A 27253-nucleotide genomic window follows, 5' to 3' on the forward strand; every position below is an offset into this window, starting at 1 on the left:
GTACTTTTTATTGAGAATTTACCTGACATGATGGCATCATGTGAGCAAGAACAATTCCAACATGGCCCTGTGAAAACAAAAACAAATGACATGATCTGAATCACTTTTTGGTGTTCCCAGCTGTTCACTCATTACATGATGAGCATCCCATAAACAGTGACAGAACCTTTGAAAGCAGGTAAAATTTCGGCATTTGTACTTCTGCTTTGCTTTGTGGCAGCAACCACCCAGAACAGCAAAGATGAAAGCTGAAATAAATGGTACCACATAAACAGAAATATACATTACCCCTCCACTGCAAAAATCCACAATCACATCTCCAGGCTTTGCAAGCTTTGTCACCACTGCTACCAAATTGTTCAGTTGCTGTTGCTTCCTGAGAGCCCGGTCTCTAGACATCTTTCCTGGGAAGGACAGAGAAAATGCCGAAGTAGAGACCAGCAGTTCTCAACACTGATACTTTTAAATTGGTAACTGCAAAGGACTGCAAGTGAAGTTTGAGGTTAAAACTGGCTGAAACACTTGTGCATCTTAATCCACTTAAAACTAAATTCACATATTTGGTAGAGCTTTCTCTAAAATTAACCTTCCACTTGTTGCTGTTAATGTATCCTTAGGAACAGACTCACATAAACTTAATGTAAAGCAACCAAATCAGTGTAAGCTCTAGCCTGACTATACTCTAATCCTGTGATTCATTCTCAGAAACAGAGCTCAAACTTTCCCTAATAACCAGTCCTGTTTATTTAAACGACTGTGTGTGCAAGGAGGTACTTTTCAAAGCAACTATTCTTACATAGTGATCACATCTGTAACACAACCAGAAATGGAAAACCGACTTATTTCTTTCAAATGTGCTTGGTAAAGTCCAACATCCAGTTGCTTCAGATATAACGAATTTGTTTAGTCATCACTTATGTATTTGTAAAGATGCATTTTGTCTCAGTGGGGCTGAGTGCTGACAGACCTATTTAATACTCCTTTCGTTTGTTCAGAAAGCAGAGTTTGGCAGAGATATTGACAGTTCATCTTTACAATAAGAAAAAAGGTACTGAAATAACTCTCTTGAATGAGTTTTCACAAAGGAGGTTTAGGGGTGCCAAACAGTACAAATGTTCTCTGAAATAAGAACATTTTTCTTACTTGGAGCATCACACTATATGAGAGTATGGACACTCTTCAGTTTCATATAAAATTCCTTATACTTTTCTACTAAAAGTTTGTGTTTCCCAGTACCGAGGTGTAGTTTCGAATAAAATCCACAAATCTGTGAAGTTTCCTGGTTACTATAAATAGGAGCAGTTCAATACTCATCATCGTCATCAATTGCATTTATTATATAGTTTATTGTTTAAAACTCTATCCTGAAAACGTATACCTTTGTATATTTTATCATAAATAACATTTCACTTTACAAATAAACCATCAAATTCAACAGACAGATAAAATTATTACTACATTGCTCTACACAGACTGAGAAAAAAAATCACTTTTCAAGATACTACATTCTATACTGCCAAGGCAAAGAAAAGAGAAAAACTGTCAAGAAGAGGCAGAGGAAGTAGGGCAGACTTCATTATGTGCAGTTACTGCATACTTTTTAAAAAAACAGAGTAATGACATTTTAAAAATATATTCCTAGGCCACTGCATGGTGACGTATTAAAATGTGTACTAGTTCTTAATGGAAATGAGAGACTGAACACAACCTCCTCGCTTATCAACTCTTTATGTATAAAATTGTGAATTTTATAAAAATAAAAACATGGTTATATTTCAAACATTTTTTTAGACTCTGTGAAAGTTACCATAAAGAAGAGTCCCAGAAATTTTATCTTTGCAATGATAAAAACGTATACAAGGACTATAGATATGAAACCTTTAACATATTACATAAAATGATTAAATACATTTTTAAGAATCATCACTTACACATGAGTAGACCCTTTGAAAAAAAGCTTTTATGAAAGATATACTGAAAACCCTAATTCCTTGTGTGTGTGTCAAGTATCTACGTGAACTGTTCCATAGCTTGTCTCTAATTTCTATGCTTCCATCTGATAAACTAATGTTCAAATGTTCTCAACACCTACAGTTCTAACTGTAGTCATTGAAGATGCAGGAATTCCAGCAAGTGTAAAACCAAGTGCTGTTTGAGCTAGAAATTCAGTTTCTGAGGTCAAACTTGTAATTTTTTAGGTATACATGTGTTGTGATGATTAATACCCAGAAAATCCTATACCTAAACCTCACACAAGGATGTTCTCTGTACACATGTACACATATGTACGTTCACATACCTGCACGCACAATCACAATGGATTGTTTGAGTTTTAAAAAGGAGCAGTTGTCCTGAACATAACTTTAATCCCACTGAGGCTACCTGGGTAATAAAGACTCAAGAAATCTAATTCATACTTGTCTGCTATATGCCCCAGACCTGAAATACAGCTGTGGCAAGGGGAACACAATTAACGGGGACTTTTATCAGGATAATACAGGCTACTACTTGGGTTTGTTCTCATCAATCAACATATCTTACTGCTGCAGCCCACTAGAAGCTGTCTGTGCACAGTATCTACATCTGACTACGATTACACAGCTGTAAGAGGTGTGACTGCAGCTCAGTGCGGTAAATCTGAGCTTGCTTTAAACAAGGCAGTTTGGACGCCAACAGCAACCCTGCTATGACTGCCCTGCATTTAGGGCAAACCAGTCTTTCAAAAATCTGTTCAGCTCCTATGCTGCTAAAAAACAAGCTATTAGTTTAAAATTAGCTCAGCTTATGTCTATAAACTGAAAGCACACTTCTAACTCCAGCATAAGCCTGTTCTTGTGGTTTTGCAGGTCCAAAACTAATGGACAGTAGCACCAGCAGTAGGAGGCCTAAACAGCAAGAAGTAAGCAGGGATATATCCTGGATATTATCCTGGACAGAATTTCAAGTTCAGCTAAAAACAGAAAAATGGGTCTTTCAAAAACACAGCAACAGCATAAACAGAGGTTTCCCTTTGACAGAATTCAGTATGGACTTGCCCTTTTAATAATCTCAAGATTGCCAAAGCACACAGACCCCTTAGCTAGAAATACACCATGAAGATAAAAGGTGAACTCTGTTCTCCAAAATGAGTTTGAACACAATAAAACTTGCCTCGTAAGCTTAGGTAGCTTAAATTATACTATAACTCATTTTTAACAGGGGTTGGTTCTAACAAGCATTATCTTAAAAAAATAACTTCAACCTTCACAAATTTTCTATTTGGTGAAAACAAGTAATATAAGTACTTAAAGCTCATTCATGATATAAAGCTGCAAGCTCCCTCGGTGGAAAGCCTTCAGAATTCAAGACTTCCTGAGCTCAAGTAACTGTCACAATTAATTTACTGGGACTGTTGTAAATGTTTTTTTTCCTGATAACTTTTGTATTGCTCCCTTATATCCACTTTCAACTTCAATCTTCCTAATTATTAGAGGGACCAGGCCAACAATTTTGTTTCCAATCCTCTCTCTCAACAGGCATTAACACAAATGTTCTGAGTCATTTTCCTGCACAACACTGAAGGACAAAACACCTGTCACGCCTCAAACAGCACAAAAATTCACGTATGGAAATGCTCATACTTCCTTATCCAGCTTCTCTGTTCTTATTCTCCAACACTAAGGTTTTCCCAAGACATCTGGGATTTCTTAGTATCAAGTCCAAATCCTGAAAAGCATCATCAAATTTTCATACTGAGCAAAGTTAGCAAATAGATTACACGGTCACTAAAAATCAGAAAGTAAAATAGTAACAAGTTTCATCAGCAAAAACAGATCCACTGCTTAGTATTCAGTTAGTTGATCTCATGAATATTAAATTAATAAGAAATACTTTTGTAAAAAATTAGCCTACAGCCTTTAAAAACTCTGGAAATTAACTCTTCGTGATCACAAACCAACAAGGTTTCATCCTCCCTTAATGTGCAGGCAATAAGGAGTAAACATTCCCTTGAAAGATGGATAAAATCAAGCTTGAATCAATAGGTCTTTTGTCTGCTCTACCTCTGTGTTTTGAGCTCAGTAGCTAGAATTACAGAAACACAGCAAGCTGTGACACATTACCTGTAGAGAATGTTAGTTAGCATGGTTAACTAGTACTTCATTACAGCAAACAGGCAATAAATTCAGCTAAAACTTCTGTATCTAAAAATACTACAGCTCACTTCTCATTTCTCAAGCCCTGTGACAGCAAATAATGCTAATTGTTGTCTGCAAGAACAGTAAGAGAAAGAGTAGCTTGAAATTTAGCCCTAGCAGGCAAAACCTTGAAGAATGTGACCTTTTCCTACAGTACACTGAAAGGCCCCCCAAAAATGATTTGCTCCCTTCATAAGAACCCAACTGACAGACTGCAATACAGTCCCAGTAAGATTAATTTTCAATAAATGGTCACAACAAAAATATTTTATTTGGCTTCACAATTCCAATATTACTCTTAATTTAGCCCTTGTCAAACAGAACTTTAAAGTCTCTGTGGCACTTAGAGGTCTTGCATTTTGGCACAAATAAATATTAACTTTTCAGAAGGCAACCCCCCCTCTAATTTTGTATTACCTTGGTCAGTGTTCAAGTTCATATAATCCTTTAGTCCTCAAATAATACTTTCATATTTCCCAAGTTAAACTTGAAAAGTCATTAAAGTATCCTTAAAAAAAGCAAACCCCAAATATCACCTCTAAGAATTTAACCCTTTTCAACTTTGAAGTCCTAACGCAGTACATCTGAACACTGCTACCAACACACACACAAAACACACAATATGTGCATTCTCCTATTCCATAGAGTTCAATTGCATACTTAGCACAAGTATCTTTTTATTAAGTTTTCCATAAGCTGCAGTTAACTAATTCAAATTAAAATATGACTCTACTTTTCATGGAAATTCAGGGAAAGTATATTTATTGCTATACTGATTAAAGATAAAAATAAATACAGCAAAAAAGGCTCAGCAACTACAAAGGAACAGTGACAGTTTTATTACTTTATACGCAGCCAAAGAAGTTTTTCTGAAACCAATGCTCCAATGCTTTTTTTTTCTTCAAGTAGTTCCTTATGATAATTCGGCATATTCTAATTACTTCTTAATACTCACAATATGTCCTTCTAAACTGTTTTTGATAACTGTTTGGGGGGGTATTTGCTTCTTGGTTTTGTGGGTGGTTGTTTTAGTTGTGTGTTATGGGTGGGTTTTTTCTGTTTACATACAGTATTGGTCAGATCAATATAGCTGTACAGTGGTTTTCATGCAACCACTAGAAAAAGCAGAATTCAAAAAAATAAAAGTTCAGCTGACATTTATTTACAAAGATATACTCTTAACAGTCAAAAATAGTACTACCTTCTTTTAAAGGGCTTTGCCAAGTCTTGCAATAAATACAATTAGCAAAGACAATAACTTTGCTGTGGTCCATTGATCACCTTGGTTACTTGAACAATATCCTTCTTCAACTTTAGTTCCTTTTATTCAATCTGTGTGGGCCAGTGCTGAAAGCTGAAGATCTGCCCTCCCATTCTGCAGCCTGGGGCCACCTTCCAGCTGCCCCCTTTCACTGCACTGACCTGTCTCCCTTCCCCTCCCTCCCAAGCAGCAAACTGTTAGCTTTCAGCAACATCTGTTTCCTACTCTTATTGCATGACCACACCAGAGAAGAGAGGAGAAGTATCAGGAGATGGGCCAGCCAGTCTCAGCCTCATCTACAAGTATGCCATGGTAAAGGCCCAGTCAAACTGCAGTTTGAAATACACACTCCATCAAAAGGCATAGAGGCAAACATATCTCAATTCTCCTCCATCTCCCACTCCCCTTTTATAATGGTGGGGAGAGGCAACCTTGATCAGGCAAATTGAATGAGCACTATTTGAATTCAATACAGCAAATAGTGTGTTTGAGATCTTTACACTTGGGTATAACTCAAAGTAGGGGACCCAGAAAAGAAAATGCGGTTGTTCAGAGAGAATTCTGACTACATCCTGTACTGGGACTTGAATATCTCCTAATTGATATAAATCTTTCTGTTTAAAAGCAAAAAGTTACATTCTTCAGAGTATGGTTTCAGCTTTGGGAATAAAGCAGGCTTTCACTCCAGAGTAGCTGTAAAACAATTAACACCACAAAACGTCCCTAACCAATTCCTCAAGGCAGTCTAGATCATAGAATGACACTGACCTTGGCTCTCCACTTTTCAGGTTCAGTATAAATTGTTTTCCGTATGTCCAACTCCCTTATAGTTGTGAAATAATTCAGTCTGGCTGTTTGAGTGATAATGGACTAAAAAGTATCTGTCACTGGAAGCCTGCCTCTAAGCTACAGAGAATGCACTCCTTTACGAACTGTATAAAGTCTATTAAGTCTTTAGGTCAGAGCTCTGACATGAATGCAGCATTCAAAGGCTGGTCTCTAATGGAGTAGTTTTGAAAAAGGATTTTGTATATTTGTTTTTGCTACTTTACATTGCATTGTTAGCAATAATCTTGCTTTTTCATCTTGAGAATCCTTTTCCTTTCCATTGCTAAGTAAAATATTAAGGAAGACCTAAATGTAAAAAATAAGTCTGGGTCCACCTGGAAAAGGAAGCCTGATCCAGACCAATGCTAAAACAAGTCATTTGACATGTTAAAATCTCAGAATCATAAAATTATAGGCTTTGGTTGGAAGGTACCTTAAAATCCATAGGCAGGGACACATTCTACTAGACCACACTACTTAAAGCCCCATCCAACTTGGCCTTGAACACTTCCAAGGATGGGGTATCCAGAACTTCTCTGAGCAACCTGTTTCAGTGCCTCACCACCCTCACTGTAAAGAGTTTCTTCCTCTTATCTAAACTAAACCAACCTTTTATTAGTTTAAAGCCATTCCCCCTTGTCATATCACTACATGCCCTTGTAAGAAGTCCCTTTCCAGCTTTCCTGTAAGGCCCCCTTAAGGAACTGAAAGACACCATAAGGTCTCCCCAGGGCGTCCTCTTCTCCAGGATTAACAAACCCAACTCCCTCAGCCTGTCTCCATATGAGATGTGATCTCTGTGACCCTCCTCTGAACTCACTTCAATAGGTCCACATCCTTCTTATGAAAAATTTTAGAAGCTGATGAAGATGTAAAATAGACTGAGAAGCAAAGCTGAAAATACTCAAGAAACACAAAACCTGTTGAATTTGACGATGAAAGTATTTCTTATTATAAGAAATTCCACTGAATCTGCTGGAATTTACAAAAAAAAAAAAAAAAAAAAAGAAAAAATCAGTCAAACTGTCAAAAAAGTTTCATTGCTTTTGCATTTTCTTCTATATCAGTTCCTTCTAAAATCTAAGACAATTAATTTACACAATAGGTGAATTTTCAAAATCACTCTCATTGAAAAGCAAACAGAAACATTTAACTCAGAACAGTTAAGAAGGTTAAAGAAGGTATTTAATCAAAGAAGGTTAAACTCAGAACAGTTAAGAAGGTTAAAGAAGGTATTTAATCAGCATCTTCATTATATTAAGGAGATATTTCTCCACTATCCTACCTGCAGGAATGTAAAAATCTAATTCACATTTTGGAAGGCCAGGAAAGAGAATCACCAGAAACAAAAAAAAAAAAATACTTCAAAGGATCTCAAAGTATCAAGTATCTCTGTAGCCAAAGCTCTATGTTGGAGTTTATATTTTATTGTAGAGAAAACTACAGAAAACCTTAATTTTTTTCTTTTTTAGTCTTCTCATTTCATTGCCTTTCCAAGACCTTAGTCCCACAGTATACCCAAAAGGTAGATGGGGCAAGTATATGCTTTCTGGCTCTGCAGACCATCACATAAAGTTATAATGTGCTATAAAGACAGAGGGGCAAGAGATCTCCAAAGACCACCAGGACAACTCAATGCTCAAGGTTTTTCAAGAGATATATCCTACAAGGTGCGTTGGAAAATGCAGATGATGTGTCTGCACAAGATGATGTGTCTGTACTGGCTTTTTGAGTGGTTCGAGTCCTATTACTGCAGTGTTAGACAAAAATTCCTTTGTCTCTACTCCTACTTCTAGAGAACCTCAGTGTGTTTCTCTGTAAAGTGCTACACTGCCATAGGACATAGGTCTGTCACTGCTTATTCAAGCATGTCCTAGTGCTCCACTCCACATTTACTTGGTATATGCACACTTCGGCTTCCTCATTGGCCTTCTCTATGCACTGTGACATTGCCCCAGAAGGGTGAAAAGCTTTTAGCACTGAACAGAATTGTTTTGTACTTACAAAGACTGCTTGTGATAGTTCTTGTAGGTTTTCTAATGCCTATGTCCAGGACTGAAGCCCTTGAAGTGTGTATCACTTCTTCCCTTTAACCACGTATAAATTCCTATGCAAAAACCAGACTAGAGGATAAGCTTTAATATTTGTGTCATCAAGAGACAACATTAACCATCCTTTTCTTTTTCCCTGATTTTGGATATAATATTAAAAGAATCGTAAGGTACAAAAGGAAGCTTGCTCATGAAACAATTCTCATGAGAAAATGTAGTGTAAGGCAGAATAGCACCTATGATGAGCAATCACTTGCTTCATGACAAGCTATCATTATTTTTTAGTTCTCAGAGAAAGAGGAGTCTATTATATTACAATTAATTGATGGGTTTGTTTACAGAGGCTAAAACATTTGTTCAATCACATACAAGATAAGATAGCTTAGGGTTATTATTGACTCATTTGCTCTTCCTTTACATTTGGAAATTGCTATTCTGATCTCCCTTTATCACAGTGGCTATGAAAATATATATGCACATATATATGCGTGTGTGTATATATATACACACATATATATGAAAGTATTATATGTTTTAAACAAAAACTATGTAGATATAAAAAATTTGTATCATAGAAGTACACTAGGAGTATGTTTTCTTTTCAGCTTGGGCTTCCTGCATTGGCTTAACTCGATTTTCTCTTAAAACAGTTTTCTGATTTAATTTCAAAAGTAACAGAGTTGGGTCAAATTAAAAAAAAAAAACAACCAACAAATGAACTAGTTCTGATTGTATCAATATTTCCTTATTTCTGCATCAGAATTTTAATGCCTTAGTCATATCATGAAACATACTACACAGACATTATAAAACAGAATAATTGAGTAATAAACCGCAGCAACATTAACTGAAGGACTGTGCTTTTATTACTGTCCTCCACACCTCACCTCCTCCCATTTTTAAGTTCCCTCTCCATTCACTCCTTGAAAATGAAAGCATGAGCTAAAGATTCAGTGAAAATACTTTTATATCGATCAAGTGGCAACGGAGAAAGCCTCGTTTTCCTTTATTTTTACATTTTATGAAATAACCTGTTTTATAAAATGCCTGTTTGAAGTAGAAACAAACATAGCCTGCTGCCCAGAGTGTATTTTTATGAATAGAAGTAATCAGCAGCCACATTTATCCAAACAGTTCAGAGAAAGGTGGTTGGTTTTTTTTTGTTTGTTTGTTTGTTTTGTAGGGTTTTTTCACCCTGAGTGGATGTTTATCAAAACATATTCTGGAACTATGAGGTTTGGATCTACTTGTTGGCAAAAGGGCATGTAAATGCCTACTTTTTAAAAGAAGTAACAGGTACAATATGCCAATTCTGCAGCTTCATGTATTTCTAAAAGCAGCAATCCCTACTAAATGAACAAACTTACTATTAAGTTGTCTTGGCACAGAGTCTATTCACCATTTCCTATCAGAGCACTGCACTAATTTAGTTAATCACAACAATTATTAGATTTTCAGGGAAGTTGTGTTATTTTGGTTTTTAACTAACCTCTGAGGAGGATGGGACCTACAAACGGGTTGACAAAAGACAACATTTGTTGCCCAGGGCCCCCTTACAGCCAAGAACACAAGACTGCTCTACACTTTGCAGTTCAGGATGCACCAGTCTACATTCTGCAAAGACCAGACTTCAAATACTTGAATGTTACTGAGAAGTCTAAGGGAACAAACAGCATGTACAAAGTTACTCATACACACATATGTAAAAACAGCCTTAGCAGTCACTGGGGTGGGGGAAAACAAACAAACAAAACCTCCCAATCATTACGAATAAAGTCTATAAACTACCCTTCTGGGGAATGTGTAGCATGCACTGTCAGTCAACAGGTAAGGTCAGAAGAGAAAATCTCAGAGTCTACATTATTTTTTACAACATAAAGGTTTTTATGATGAAATGTGACGATGTTTTAGCTGCAGTCAAGGGAATAGGAGAAGAGAATGCTACAATGCCTGGTTTAAAATATATGGGGCAATAATCAAAAGGACAGGAAAGACAACTGAACTCCATGAGAGCAATTTATTGGGTTTTGTTTTTTAGATAGAAGTCCCTCCAGATCTTACTAACCAATCTACTCTTTATTAAGGCAAGCTGTGCAAAATAGCTTTATCACTTCAGGCATAAAAACCCCCTTCATCTCACATACACTATCTTAGTGTAGTCTAAAAAGGTCAGACAGCTATGAAAACTGACCCCCTTGACAACCTAAGCAGGAATTTGGCCTCTTTTCTTTTTTTGCATTAGAGGATTTTAAGCAAGCAAGGAATAAGCCACCTTTAAAAAACAAAGATCAACAGATGCCAGTAAAAACAAATTAAAATTAATGTTGGGGTAACTTGAATGTAACTATATTCTACTAAAAAGATATTTGTTCTTTGGGTTTTTTTCCAATTGCTTATCTTCAAAACTCATCTTCAGAATATTCAACAAACAGCAAGCCAGGCACAAACAGCTAACATAATGTTTTCACATTAATTTACTACTTATACTACTTTTAAACTATTTTGTACTAGATCATGAAGCCTCTATAGGTACTTAATGAGTGCTATCCACATGAATACGTATCTGCTAGCCATGCTCTTCCAAGTTTTTCACATTATAATACTGCCAATAGCAATCTTCAGAGAAATCATGCATCAGCACCTTTCCCAAAACACTAGATGTTCTAAAATTCTGAGTTACTACACATTTCAGCTAACTGACAATGTCAGTTCATCCTTCTCATTTCTAAGCCTTTTTCTAGAATCCCAAAGATCAGGGAATTATTTTGTTTTTAAATGTCATGACAGAACTACAAGAGGGGAAAAAAAGATTTGCATTTACCCTTCTTTCACATTTTTGCACACAATTCATATACTGCTTCTCTTCCACTCCTCTCTCTTTTTCTTCACATTTCTCCCTTACCTTCACTCCTTTAGGGTCAAGATACCACAAAGTGAAGGCAATGCGTTCAGAATTCATGAGCAGCTGCAGGACCTCATAAGTGAGTTCCCTTCCAATCTGAATTATCATTCAACAATGGATGTGTTACAGGTAGTAAGAATGTTAAACATCTTGCTCAAAAAGCAGGTGTCAGAGCAGGGACAACACAGCAGACAGGTTTCTAACAGCTTTACTGCAGTGGTGTTCCTTTCAATTTTCACCTCCTGTCCTCACCTTGCCTCCTCAGTTGCTGCTACCTGAGCAGTCAGCCCTTTTGCCTGTACCCTATGTGCCCAAACCCACCTATCACTTACAGTGAAGTGTTTAAGTAAGATGTGAGGAGGAAAGCACAGCAAAACAAACCTTAAAAAGTGAAAGATGATAAAACATTTGGGGAAGAATAAAAGAAAGGAAAAAGCAACCTCTGCAGTAGTAAATGTTGGAAAAGATCTAAAAGATCTCTAAAAGGAGCGCTGTTCTACCTACACACAATGCTATACCAAATGTCAGGAACATCCAGGCTTATGAGGAAGGGGTTGCTCACTTTCTGCAAAATTTCTTCAGATGAAGATGTCACTGTCTGACAATGAAACAAGAATCAAACGCTTTCTTTACCTCTCACAAGCCTAATATACTGATTAACTGCTACTGTCTTGCTGAGAAAGGGGAACAACTAATTCCTGCTGAATTCAGTGCTCACCAGGGGCTAAGAGTGCTTGTCTCCTGCAAAAGCAGGAGAGCTCCTTCCCCAGCAGGAACCAGAGACGGCTGCTACTGCGGTCAGAATAAGGGCCAGAAGCCCCTGCCATTCACAGTCACAGCTGTTCAGCAGCAGGTTGCCTCCAGGGGACCAGCTCTCAGTAGTTAAGAGGCAGCAGGAACAGAGATTTTCCTTCCTGAGCTCTGAATGTTGAATTGTTTATAACTGAATGTTAAGGAAAAGGTAAGGGCTAAATGCCTTTGTACAGTAAGGAGTAGTGAATCACAAGGAGTTGAAGGAAAGACCAAAAGATCCATCTTTTGATACATATACCATCTCATTAATTCCCATCACTGTCTCTAAATAATAAAAAATTAAATATTAGGTATATTAATAATTTAGAAGATTCCTGTCTTGATTTACTTATCAGTTAGAGTAAGAGAGCCTGAACTAATCATCCAAAAACAAGAAAAGCTGGTTCACAAGGCAGACATGTTTCATTTGGCCCTTAGATGTCAAGCAATTGAACAGCTGGCTGCAGGACAAACAGCAGTACTTTCAGCTTAACTTCACACCTTATGTCTGTTTACTTTACAAGGGTTACTGGCTGGAGGAATTCCTCCAAAACACTTACCCTGATGAAAAGGAATTTCATCCTTGAAATTTCATCATGCATTTCAGTCATTACAAAAATTAAATCCCACACTGCAAAGGTATAATGACTGATTAATAATTCATTGACATTTTAATATGCAAATAACAACATTATTTCACAATGGTTGTATATAACTTCCAAACAAAGGCATTTTAGTTGCACACAGAAAGACCAAGGTTACACATTTCTGTATTGTCTGATCTACACTGCAATTACCACAGCACTTACAGCTTCATCCTGTATAAATCTGCAGTTTATGAAGATTTTAGTAAATTCAATCAGATTTGCTGTATTAAATGAGCGTCTCTGGTATTCATGTGGTTTACATTAGTCAAAAGGGCTGAAAAAACATTCAAGAGTTCAGAGGAAATATAAGAGTTACAGAACTCCATCGTAAGCTTTTAATTCACTAATAGTAACTGCTTGACCACTTAATTGTTTTCCTTTCATTATTATTTTTCCAATTAATTTTCTAAGCAAAGATGGGGCAGGAGAGAATCAAAATTAACTGCAGTTTATCATTAATTAAAGGAATTAATTGTCTTTGCTGTCTACAGTTTAAGTGAGTCACCAGCTTTGGATAAGTGCTCTTTTAACCTCTGATGCTGAAGGTCAGTATCTGCTTCTGCCATGTTACCAGTCTGCCACTGTAAATACTGATGATCAGCATTTAAGTTTGTATAACCTCCAGAATTCATTCTATAATAAATAAACTTTTGTTGTAAGTAGTACGCACAGCAGATTAAACCTCCCCAACAACAACAAAAAAACCATTGCAATTAGCATTTCTCTTTCCGTAGTCTTTTCCCTTCAGTGCTTTCTCATACTAGGGAGGCAAAATGAGTAAGCCACCACTGGCTGAGACAGCAGTCCTTCAGCCATAATTAAGTACCTGTTACAGAGTGCCTGCTATGCAATTTTGCAGGTGGTATACCACAGCCAAGTAGGGTTACTAAGTAGTCCTTTGATATGTTTACAGTGCTCTTGGTAACCAATTTGGGTCAGAACCAATAGGTATCTTAGCATTCTCAGCTTTGAGGAGTTCTGTAACTATGTAGAACCAGATCACTTGCTAATCAACCTTGCATTTACTATCATGAAAAAAACCCCAGGCTTTGTAACAAGTATAAAGACAGTCAGTCCTTTGGTAACCCTTCCACCTTTATAGTTGTCATAGACATTTATTCACACTAACAGAATCAGGGCACTTTGCAGAACGCTCCTGTTCAAAGTGCTCCTTTACGTTGTTGCCAGCTATCCAAACCACCCATACAAATCCTGCCAAGTTAGGCAAAGCACAAATTGACTATAATCAGCACAAGCAAATTATGATGCAGTAGACGACAACCCAATGAAATGAAAAGGATAAATGTCCACTCCTTTCCTTTTAATATATAAAAATAATGGTGGTATTATCTGGATCACACTACATAGCGATAATCACCCATTATGAACAAATGCTACTTTATTTCACCCTTTATGTCAGAAAGATTGTGAAGTTAAACAATCCTGCCATCAACAGAAATTTTTCATGACAAGTCAAGAACATGCAGTGTGCAGACAATAACCTTTTACATCAAGTTTAGAAGAGAAAAATGAAATAAAATTTCAACATGTTTTAATGCATTTCTGAAAGATTACAAATGAAAAAGGGGGAAATGCCTCTCAATAGAACTGCCAGCTTATGCCATACAACACTTCACAAATAAATACATTCCTAGAAGATTTTCAGAACATGTATAAAATACCAGTTAGAGACAATTTGAGTGTATCAATTCGGAAAGCTGCCTGAAGATGGATTTTTTTTTTTTTTTTAGTTCTTGCTAATTCCAATGTAAGATCACCTCAGAAACACTCCTGAAAAGCTAATTGTGCATACAGTTCTCCACTACATACATACGTGCCTGACAAAAGAGCAAAAGAAGGTCTTCTCTTACTGATATTATAAGAAATAAAAGCTTGAGAAGGTTGTCAAAGGTTAACTTACTTTCCTGAAATCCAAAGCAGAGTTGGATTTCTCAACTCAACCAAAACTGAGTTTCCAAGACAACAAATATATACAATTGGCACTTGTTGCCCAATCAATGGTTCCAGTAACAAAAGGCTCCTTTTACTTGTATCTTAAGCAGCTTTTTGCTTTGTATTATTCTTACATAGTTTATGAAAGCAAGTAATCAGAAAAATCCATAAATCCCTTCAACCATCTTTGATATAGAGAACTGGATTTAAATGGAAAAAAAAAGTTAATGAAGCTGTGGCATAAGCCCAGTGCTGCACTCCAGTTCCCCAGGCTCTACAAGTAAAAAGCATCAGGAAACAAAGACATGACTTCATTTGGCCCTTCCATAGCAAGGGACTTGGAACAGCTGCCTGCTAGACAAAAAGGAGCATTTTCAGCTCAACTTTACACGTCACTTCTGTTTACTGTACAAACGACAAGCATACTTAAGTCCATCTAACTAAACAGAAAGGTCATCCATCATCTTATCTCCAACAAAAAACCTCAGTATTAATTAATTTAGAGGAGGAAATGAATGACGGTATCCTCTTGCTTTTCATGTTCTCCCTTTTCATTACTTTATTATACTTGAACAAAATTAGACAAACAATTTTGAGGGGATGGAGAGAAACAGAAAACCTGTGTAGTGTGGACCAAAGTCATTCAAACAGTCTGCTGAATTTCTATAAATTGAAGCAAATAGAAATCAAAAATTATGAACTCTTTTCCAACAAAAATTAATCAACTCCATCAACTAAACACTCAGGCTAAAGAAACATCTGCCTTCAGAAACTTAAAAAGAAAATATATCTCCCACTAATTGCCAGGAGGCAGGTTCATCAAAATATCTTTCTTAATGAAAAAATACACAACTAAACACAAACAAATAGTAAAAACATGAGGTAGTTGAAGAGTATTATAGAATATAAACCTGAGATTTTTAAAAACCAGGCCATTATTTGTAGTGCAATGTGTAGAAGATGGTCTCCGACACCAACTTTATGTGCCAGTGTAACATCAAAGGAAACAGAAAAGCTGGAAAACAATCGAAAACCCCCATAACAACAAGTCATCACAGCAATGGTTTTTTGAATAAGACCTCTGGAGGCCATACTGCCCTTCTAGTGCAAAAACCATCTCAGTATTCTTTCTTCTTCATCATCATCATCATCTGCTGTGGAGTTGTGGTATTGGAGGTCATACAGACACATTTACTCTGTCACCATCATAGTATCTGTGGCTACAGACCCCCTCACCATCTAATAAACAGTGATAGGAGATGTTCTAGTATTGAAAAAAAATGAATAGTTTATGGACTTTATAGAAGTACCTGTCTAAGAAATGCCTCAGTAGTGCATCTGCTAGGCAGTGCCTCAGCTAGTAGTTCTTAAACATAAAATCTATTCTTATATTTATAAGCATACATATTTCTGATAAATGACTGCAGGAACGCTTCACATCATTTACAAATGAGGACACTAAAATCACTACATAAAAGTGGAAAATTGAAGATATTATTTTTCAAATTATTTAACTTTTAAAAATGTACATATACAAAACTTAAGCCACTTCAGCATCACTTCCTCCTTAAAATTTCTTCTTTTATATATATATATAATGTAGAATTAATAGGTTTTTATCTTCTCAGGTAAGCAAGCACAGTCATTAGTGCTCATTACTATTATAACCAAACCAAGAACCACTTCTGCTAGAAAGATGAGAATATAAACGACTCAGTATACCAAGCTCAACAACATTCACACTATCAAGACTAATAAAGAACCCAGACCAGCAGCAAAACAAGATATACACAGACTCTATACTGCAAGGGTTGTTTGGTATATTTGAACAAAGTTTGCCCATCACACGTGTCCACACACAAACTGGGCTTAAGCAAACGCATATGAAGCTCAGACAGCAACACAGTCACCTTCTTCAGAGTGGGATTAATAGTTTGCACGTTTTGTTACCCCACTGTCCTAAGTTTTCTTATTCACAAACTACACACAGAAGAATCTGCAAGATTTTTACTGCATCCCATCCTACGTGCACTGTACACACTGACAACCAGCATTATTTCTCTGGACTTGTAACTGTGTGGGGAACTGAGAAGGAAATATCCCAATAACACCAGTCTCAAAGAAATCAAGGCTTCTCTAAGTAGCTAAAAGGAACTAAGAAACATAGGGATCCTTCACCTTTGCATGGACCCCACCTTTGAGAGCAAGTAACATGCACACTCCTGCTGATAGTTCTGACACAGATGTTCTGCAGATGCTCGAGCCCTCATACACCCAGAGAGCAAAGTAAGCATTCGGACAAGAGCGAGCTGTGGGGGTATTGACGTTGTGCACAATTTCGCCTCGAGGCCAAAGACACAAAACTGTTTTGACAGTAACTAATACAGCATAGCACAAAGCCTAACCTACAGTGAAAAGGGTCATCAGTCAGATCAATAGTGTTATACAAACACAATCCTTAAAATGGATGTTTCTGGTTTAAGAGTGGGATTGTTTTGGGGCTATTTGATGGGATTATTTTATTTAGATTAAACCACTTCTTGAGTAAACCAAACTGAAGAGACACAAAGGTAGAACAAGCATCTCTGTATTAAAAAATTATATTGTAATTACAGGGAAAAGATTTTATTACAACGGAACAAAAAACTCCCTATGCATGAGTATAGGAGTATACATTAATTAATTAGTACCGAGTTCAAAATACTTCAGAAAATTAACTTAAAAAATTTGTTGAGCACTGTGCTCAGTCCCTCTCAGACACACAACAAAATTAAATCCAATGGAAAATTAATGCAGAAGGGAACACTCTATGCAGCATATTTGTGATATAAAACTGAAAAAATACATTAAAAGTCTTAACATTTATTTCTTTGGCGCTGTATATACTCCACAGTAGCAAATCTAACTGAGTCACCCTAATGTAAAATAAAGCTGTGATTCTACTGGAACTCTTATTGCTCAGTTTTTACACATGACTTCAACAGGACTATTTCTACCCTGAAACAAGGTACACATTGGTACACAATGAGGAAGAGTAAGCTCTAACAGCCACCGTAAAAATTAAACTTGCTGAATTAAAAACAAAACCAAAAGGAAGCTTCCTTATGTCTATTTAAGTAACTTGAGAAACAAGTATTTCCTGATGGCTTTTATTAAAATTAACAACTTACACAAAAAAAGCTCCACATTCATAAAGTGTCTTGAACTAGATATGACATATTTTCTAATTATTAGAGATTAATTTATCCTTGCAGGACCTTCAGAAAAAAATATACCACAAAATCTCCTCATCTCTCCAATAGCAAAATCATGAACAAGTATGTTCACATAAACCTGCATGTTTTGAACTTGACTCAAAACCAGGCGAGGTGGAATCTACAAACAACTGCCATGTTTTGCAGAAAGATACTGCAGAGATTTTCAGCCCCACTGTTTGCCATTGCAACAGCTACAAACCTATCTTTATATAAAATTTTTGATTTATGGGTCAAATAGGAGCTCAACATTGATAATCTTTGCCATATGTTTTACTTGCTCCCTATAAGTGAGAATCAACTGTGACTGTAATCTTCATGCCACAGTTGAAAACATACAGAGATGTAAAATGCACGTATTAACCACAAACAAGAAGAAAATGGGGGGCACAAACACAGAAAGAATGATCCAACCTTTGTTTACAAAACAATTAAGATCCAAAATGTCAAGACAGCTTGATTGAAGGAATGATTTATTTTCTGCACCACGTCCTACCTAACATCATACAAATAAGTTACAGAGCTTGTAATGCCAATATACATCAAGTGAGATCACAAGTGGGCCAGAGCATCCTGTAACAAGCACAAGCAGAGGAATGTCAAGTACGTGCTGCAGATAAGATGGAAAGTAATCCATTTGGCAGATGTTTCTGAATAGCATAGAACAGAGGATTAAGAAGCGTTCTGTCTCAGCTCAGACTGGTTTTTTGGGAGTTTGTTTTTATAGAAACAGACTATTTTAATTAAGAAATCATTTCCAGTCTTTCAAAAATGATAAGAGTATACTGAAGAAATAACGGCAATGCTTCAAAAAAATTGTGCAGCAATAGACTAAGCTCAAAAAAATAATTTAGAGAATATAGGGACACTAACAATTTTGAAAGATGGCTATATATCCATTTATATTGGCTTTCATATTCCTGAATATTCAGGATTAGCCCACATAGAAAAGCTATACAGCTACTTTATGGTTAAAGTAAAGGGCCAAATCACCTACACGAGTAAACTCAGAAGCTGTTCAAGAGTTTCTTAGCCCTTCACTCTAAAAGTTACTTAAAAAGAAAATTACTCTAAACCTCCTGGTTCCAAGGCTTTTCACAGTACTTGCTTACAGCTTCATCTTTCCATTATAAGAAGAATGAAATATATCCATATATACTAATTCATAAATATAATTATTTTAAAAGATGTCATAAATATCCTACAATACACTTTTAGACTAAAAATACATTCTTGTTACTTGCTTAATATGACACCACCCAGGTCAGTAACAGATTTCTGGATTACAGGTAAAGTAGTCCTGGAAATCCCAACTCATTGTTTTGGAAACCATTAAAATTATTGTCAGGACTCCACAGTCTTCAACAAGCAAGGCATTAATTCTTATATGTGTGTTATTATAAATATAGATCTATAAATTCCAATATTACACAGTTGTACATTTCAGATTAAGCTATTTACCAAATTTATTTGGGTTACTCATGTTTCCCTGGATTTTCCTCTTTCCCTTAAACTTTAAAGATGAAAAATTGAGAGAGGAAAAATTATTTTCTAAAACCAGTTAAATTCCATATTTCAGGCCAGCTACAATATTCAGAGTCCAGCATGATTAAAATGTGTTCATTCTTACATTATTACACATCACATCTAAACTTTCAGTTTTGTTTGAGGAGAAAAAGATGGGTAATTGGTTTGTATGCTAACATGGAAGCAGGGTTTCAGCTATTTCTTATTTCTCCTGTGGACCTTCTCAGGCACATCAGCTAAGCCCAGTGCCTCTGCTGTCATGTGGGTATTACTACAGTCCTATGTCACAGCTCTGAATTTTAACACCTGAGAAGCTGTAAACTACATACCACCGTAATAGCAGCAACATAAACATCTACAATTAAAAGGATACAACTAAAAGTGTTCCACTTCTGGAAGAAACTAGGGAAAAAGAGCTATGTTGGAAAAGGACAACCAAGGAACAATCACACTGCAACAACGCACTCATCAGCAGAGATTTTAAAGGTACAGACAACTAAAGTATTTTAGAGGCTGTACAAACAAGGGGGGAAAAACACACAATAATTTGATTATAAAAAGCAAACAGGAAAAGAGATTGAGATGAGCATTACGTGTGCTTTCTTGTGGTGTTTTTTACTTTATTTTTAGTGTCAACGTATGCTAAAAGACTAAACGTATATTAATGCACCTCCTTCTGTTCTGCAACCTCTTCCTCCTTCTTCTACTAAAATCCACCAACTACTACAAGGTCAAATACAATTAGGATTTTCTAAAAAACAGAAGTCAGTAATAAGAAATGTTAAAAATATACAGTCCTGTGATTATATTAATTGAATATGTACAGACATATCCAGGTAATTGCCTTGCAAATAATTGCAACTACTTGGATAAAGACAGAACTAAGACTTGATGCCATAATACCTACAATTTGTTTCAAAAGAAAAAACACAACCAAAAAATAAAACCTCTTAGTATGACCTTGGGTTTCCTTATTTACTGATTTACAGTAAATTTACTGATCAAAGACGCAGTCTTCTCAATGAAATTATTTCAATATCGGTCATAGTACTGAATTATTCTCAAAAGAAACAAAACAGAACATTGGTTTTATATTAGTCCAGACTTGGGCTGAAAATGTTTTCATAGAGTTTGTGGGAAACAAATTTGATAGTAATGAAATAGTGTAATGGACAGATTTGTCATACAACCTTTCCGATGTTCAATACGAGAAGTGAAGTTCATATTAGAACCGAGATACCCATAACTCTCTGTTACATTCTATATCCTTATCTTTTCTTCCTCAGGAAATTACTTTGGAAATTAACCAAGTGGTGGAATAAGACAACCCTAGGAAGAACAAGGGACAGATTCTCCTGGAAACAAGTTCTTCTGGGACAAGGATTCTAAATACAGCTACACACAGCATTAAGCAAAAGGAAGGATTCAAGATCAGGTGGAAGCTAAACAAGTTATTAAATCATGCTTGTGTGCTACTGTTACTGGATCAAAATTGAAGGTTCCTCATATGGCAAAGCATTGATTCAATATCCCCCCGGGGACTCAAATAACAGTTCTAATTCCACACCCCTCCATCCCTCTTTTTTTTTTTCTTTTTTACATTTATCTTGTGCTGAAACAGCTTTAATTTAGCCAACATTCTCTCTACAGCCCTGTTTTCAAGCCAAGTCAGGTTTCAGGTGTCCTTTCACAACTAGCACAGCAGTATCTAAGCACAAATTCCAAACTGTGTGCTAATTTGTTGCAGATACAGTAGCATGCCAATGTCTAATTCAGATTAGATTTGTACTATAAAGAGATCTGGCAGTAAGGCCATTGCTTATGTTGTTAAATTGAAGTGCTAAAGGAATACAAACAACAGGGAAGCCCCGGCCTTAGAACTCTGCAGACCAACAGATGACTACTATGATAAGAAAACTCAAACAGTTTTGTAACAGTAATATGAAGCTTGCTAAAAGTAAAACTAGTAATTCTGTCTGTAATAGTTGAAAAGGTCTAAAGAATTAAAGTTAAAAAAACCCCAAATCATCAACTTAAAATATTAAAAACATTATCCATGTTTTTAAAAGAATAATAGAATAAAAGAAATTTATCCATATTAATGTCAAATTTGTCATTAAAGTCCAAAAAATTTACCTTATGCAGCAAGTCTGGTTTCTCAAACTTACCTATATATATTTGATACCCTGGTTGATTTTTCATGTTACTACTTCTAAACAAAGATTTAACTACATCCTTTGCCCTGCATGAGGGGAAGGTGAGCTACAAACACCAAATCCCTAGTTACATTATTGAAACATGCATTTGGAGAACAGACAACACATATAAGTAGTTTCTGTTGATGATACAGAAACATCAGAGTTATATAGATAAATAAAATTTCAAGCAAAATACACCCATTAGTACTGTAAGACACAATAGAAATATAAGGTATTCATAGGTATTATATCTACAAATTGACTTATTTCTTTCACGAAGTTAGTAAATATGGCACAAGTAACAGCACTGTCTTCTTTCCTAAAGACACTAGTTAATTAAATTCCACTGAACTTGTACTGAAACACATGTACCCATCCAGGATGCAGCATGAAATGCCAGCTCATGAAAGTCTGTCACATATACCAATATTTCCCCATGTCTTAAGTGAGGAAGGATAGGGAAAGAAAGTCAGTTTCCATATGCAGTCTTGAACATCACACATCCAGCCTAGAACCATTTACAACCTGATCTGATGTTCAGTGCAGCCTTAAAAATATCAAGTACAAAGTTTAGGACAGCAAGGAGCGTTTGTATAAAACAGAGAGAGGTTTAAGAGTGCATTTTTACTTTTTTCAGTATCCTCTGGTTCCTAACAAATGAAATCCTGCAGAAGACATGCAATGTAACCAAGAGCCAAGATAAGAACTTTGTCCATTTGAGCTTCAGGGAAGCACCCAAAACAGTTTATACTGGTAAGAAGTATTTTACTCCTTGGGGTGTGGGGATGTTCTTTTTTTTCTTATGTCTCGTCTCTAAAAATGCAAGAACACACAAAAGATCTGTAAATGGGATATTCAAAAGCATTTAAACAGATTTAAGAGCACTTCACCAATTAGACACACTAGAAAGTTCCAGGTAGGGTGCGCTGATGGAGTGACTACAAGAATAATACCTCAACTGCTCTCAATAGTTACATAAGCCATTTAAACATCCACACAAAGACCAACATCTCTGTGATAGACCTGCAAAAGTTTTAAAGCACATACTGAAATAAAATAAAATAAAATCATCATATCTCTCTCCATTGCATCTTGATTTTTAGGTCAATGTTTCACACTAAGAGGGGACAAATTTTATTACTTCAGATTAGGTTTAACTGATTTTAATTCTGAGATTATTCTCCATTTCTTCTACACTTACAAAATAATTCTACAAACAGATGAATTTCCTACTTGCCTTTGCTCTTCAATACTTCGAAAGCTTTTAAAGGATGTGAATTCCTTTTGATATTGCTATGGTAGGATGCCAGAAATTTGACATGAGACATGCACCAAAAATTAACTTTTTAGAAGCATTTCCAGACCATCTGGAGAAGATGCATTTCAAGCACAAAATAATGAATACCACCTTCACTAAAACACTAAACATACAGTAATCTGGCCTTTCCTTTGTGTAATTAAAAGCTTTGAAAGTATCAAACTATTCAGAACAGATTACAAATCATTCATAACAAAGTAATTTTACCTTATTTTTTTAACACTACTAAGTTTATGGGGTTTTTTCCTAAACACAGCGGTGCTGTCTTCCTTGAAATTGCCGATTAGATGAACAACTGCGCATAAAAACTCGCTGTCAGGAAGAGCCAAAGTAAAACTCCTAACCTTACCCAATGTAAAATTGTATCCAAATCCCGTAATGCATTCATGGTTCTTAACACGGATATCTAAAAACAGTGGAAGTGCAGATGGAAGCCATAAGTAACTTCAAGACACAGAAAAATACCTCCCTAACTCGTATTTTGTCACAAGTGATTTACGGATTGGAAACAAATTCTGTACCTCAACTCTGCACATACAAAAGATCGCGGGATGGAAGAAGAAGATCCGTGTAGCCACTCGCACAACGCTTACCTTTCAGTACCCACCAGCACAAACACCTTGTTCAAGGTATGTTTTATATGCACAGGTCTATTGTATTGCCCGGATGAAATATGCTGCGATCCACAAACACCTCATAAAAGGTCAGTGAGGAGCTTACAGAAATTCACTAATGCTGCACAAAACTTCCCAGTACCTCACTACTGATTCTGACAGTACCAGGAGGCAGACCCATACCTGCAATGTACTGAACTCTGACACTGGAAAATAAAGCTGTTCAAAACCCATTTGCCTACATTTCTGAAGGAAACTGTCTAGTTTATTAATCACAAAATAAAAGTCTATTTTATTTATTATGATAATTTATGACATAAAATCTGGGTAATCACAAACTTTGGAAACAACCAGTAGCCTGAGCAATAACTTCTTAAGGATATTAAATACTAAGTAAGAGAGATGAATAGAGTTTCAATAATCAAGTAAAACAAGAAACTGTGAATTAAGAATACAGTTTGAATTATTTTTTCACAAATAAGCTACAAATAATCTAACGGGTTCTCCAAAGACCACTACAAAAAAAAAAATTAAATCATCTATGAAGCATTTCTACTTCCATCAAGTTCTCTTCTACTTCCCTCACAAATAAGTAAGAAATAATACTCTTAAAGAACTTATTCCCACAACAAAATATGCGTGTCAATAAACTTAAGTGAGAACATTATATAAATTCATTTGAAGGGTTTGCAGCATTTTGTTACCAAGGAAGAGGAGAAAGAGACGCACTCAGGCTCAGTTTCATTTGTTTTTCAGGCTGCAGTCTCTTCTGTGCTCAAGTACAAAAATTATACCTTCCTTCTTACATTTAGCTAATCTTCTGATCTTAACTTCTGTGTAATTTCCCAGTGACTATATTTTTGAAAGCAAAATTACATCAGGAAGAGAAGTCATAAGAGGTTCAATTAAGAGAGAGAATCTTTTGTGACTTGTTTCTGGCATTCATTTTCAAATGTTTGTTTAGGTTAGACAGCTCTTCACATTCTGATTACTTTCCTCACTTCCTAATGAAGAGGGTCACATATTCTTATGGGCTCACTGTATTGCTACAAAACAAAAAATTAGTAAATTACTAGTTAGTTGCTTTACATCCTTTTATTTGTCTATATTTTCTTGTAACATATTAAACAAATTATTTCCCTTTCCTCTGAATTCCAGCCATAACCCAACCTTCAAAGCTACCATGTTTTTTAATTAACAAAACACTGGCCCTTGAACTACAGCAGGCTTTATTGATCAACTAAAAAAAAAAAAATTTAATCCCTTGTATAAATCTTCTCATGTTGTTACTTGTAAGCCAGGAAAAAATTGCTGGAAATTTCCATTAAGCTCCTCATTTTCTTACAAATATCGTCTCAGTATTATTCCTTTATCCCAAAGAATATAAAACTCCAGCAGAAGTTGAGCTGATCAACTTTCTCCCTCCCTCACTTTCTGTACATCTTTTCTTAGACTTGAAAACATCCAAGGCAGAAGGTGTTTACATAGCACCTAGCATAACAGACTCTGCAATTTTTGCTTTTAGGTGTATTCTAACATAATTTAATACCTCAACTGTTAAATCATCAACTTTAATTTGAAGAGTTAAAAAAAATGCTGTAAATCACTTTTTCCAAAAGGTCATCCCAAATTTTGGGATTAGAGGTTACTGAGCTGAGAATTGCCACTTAAAAAGCACCTTTCTCTTGGGTGACCCCTTAGTCACAGAGCACAGCTCCATCCATCCAAGTACAGTTCCATATCCAAAGACATTCTGCTGCCCTCCTGTGGCCTGTGAAGATTTTAACCTTCAGAAGTCACACACGAGTTCAGTGGTGAAACAGCTAAGAAAAAATTCTCATTCTGCTCTTGAGAGACAGATTGCACAGCTCAACATTACACTCTGAAGAAAGTAAAAAAGTCAAAATGCTGTTGCAGAGGTATTGAAGGTCTCTTGATGCCTCTGTTTGAAAGGACTGCTTCGACTTTGTAGCAGAAACACAGAGAACAGTCCTGCTCACTTAACAGTTGAGCTGATAAATTTAAAACTCAGCCGTCTCTCAGTTACAATGGGTACAAAACAACGATGTAAGTGACCTATAAAAATACTGCAAAGAAAAGTAAAAAAAATCCCTAACTTTAAATCTTTGAGTTCATTATGCTACATAACTATGTGAATTATGAATCCCCATATCCTGGGAAGCAGCAAATGGACAACACACAAAAGACCTAAAGGACACAAGCTGTACAACCAATCATCAATGTAGCTGGGATTTAAATCTAATGAGAAAACTTAAAGAACAACCTTTAAGTAAGCAGAGAAGACACTTTACGGCAAGAAATACCAGAATATCGAAGCAGATTAAGTACCTCTTTTGCTACAGAAGATCAATTTAAATCATATAGCAACTGGAAATACTAAGATATTAGTATATTCTGGGAAAAAATTATGAAGACTAATGTCATCAACAATTTAACTTTTTATCAAATAGCATATTCAGAATATTTGGAGACACATGGGTGTTAACTCCTTCTCCTCCTAAATCTTTCTAATTAATAGAAGTATGATAATACATATGGAATTAATTACTACAACATTTAATTAAAATATTTAGAAAGTTAATACATCTTTCAAAAAGTGAAATATTGGCCCAATAGAGGTAAAAGCAATCTGTTTCACTTCTGTATGTGGAAACAGCACAGGATTTCTTTACACATCCTTACAATTTTTTAGATGGTATCCAAAAGTTTTTAAAGGAATTTATATTTCAAAACCAGGACATCATTACAAAAGCATGATAAAAGATTAAGTGCATACAGAATTAAAACTGGATGAGGTACAAAAATAAATAGGCTGGAAGTTTGAACACTTAATACACTTAGTGTATTGCTAGTGCAAAGAGCGAAACTCCTGGAACAGGCATTTAGCTCTTCCTCACAGTGGCACACAAAGTCAATTTTGACCTCACCAGAGGCAAGCAAGAGAACATGAACAAAACCCGCAGAATTCCTCCATCTAATTAACTGTTTATATTTCGCTGAAGTTCTGAAACGGGTAGATTTTTTGACAACTAGTTATTCAGCTGCCATGAGGACCTTCTGAGGGCCAGCAGCACGCACAAAAAGGAGAAAGAAATGTGTCATCACTGTCTTCCCTATGAAGTGACACTGTACCACAGCATCACTCCTGAGTACGCCTTATTGACAACTAAAGGAGATAAATTTCTATATAATTCCTCTTCCCTCGAAATACCCTGATTTTGAGCCAGGTTCAGCAGAAAATGTCATTTTGAATCACATTAATCAACTGTCCTGGATTTTTGCCAGACATTGTTCCAAACCATAATTGTTAGAATGGATCATCATTCCTTCATTCCTCTGTAGTAATATTCCAATGACCTGCACCTCTACACTACGGAGTACTAAGCACAAACTTAATCTCTAAACCTCTGGCTTAAGAGATAAATAATACAACTTTGGGGCTCTGCTATCCCATGAACAAGGAATATAGAAATTTAAAAGAGAGAAAGAAACTAGTAAACTCCACTACAATGATATCAGGAGGAAAAGAAAGATTAAATAGTTCAAATGAAACAAAGACCAGAGTTACATAGCAGGTTATTTAACATTCATTAAAGATTTCTGATTAAGATATGGAAAATTAATTTAACCATTCTGTTAAAAATAACTCTAGGCATCTATGAGTTAGTGGGTTCGGGTCTTATGTTTTTCCATGTGTTTGAGAATTTTAGAG

At 35.9% G+C, this 27253-nt stretch overlaps 1 protein-coding gene across 1 annotated transcript in view; it reads right to left on the reverse strand.

The window, feature by feature from the left end:
- GSTCD (glutathione S-transferase C-terminal domain containing) overlaps positions 1–27253 on the reverse strand; it is a 62430-nt gene that overhangs the window by 15903 nt on the left and 19274 nt on the right. The window contains exons 7-8 of the mRNA XM_039381497.1: positions 289–404; positions 23–67 (exon numbers count right to left, since the gene is read on the reverse strand). Of these exons, the coding sequence (XP_039237431.1) occupies positions 23–67; positions 289–404 (161 nt within the window). The remainder of the gene's footprint in view (positions 1–22; positions 68–288; positions 405–27253) is intronic.

The sequence above is a fragment of the Pipra filicauda genome, unplaced genomic scaffold (genome assembly GCF_003945595.2).
Source record: "Pipra filicauda isolate LSUMZ 115617 unplaced genomic scaffold, ASM394559v2 scaffold228_size1260155_pilon, whole genome shotgun sequence".
Lineage (NCBI taxonomy): Eukaryota > Metazoa > Chordata > Aves > Passeriformes > Pipridae > Pipra > Pipra filicauda.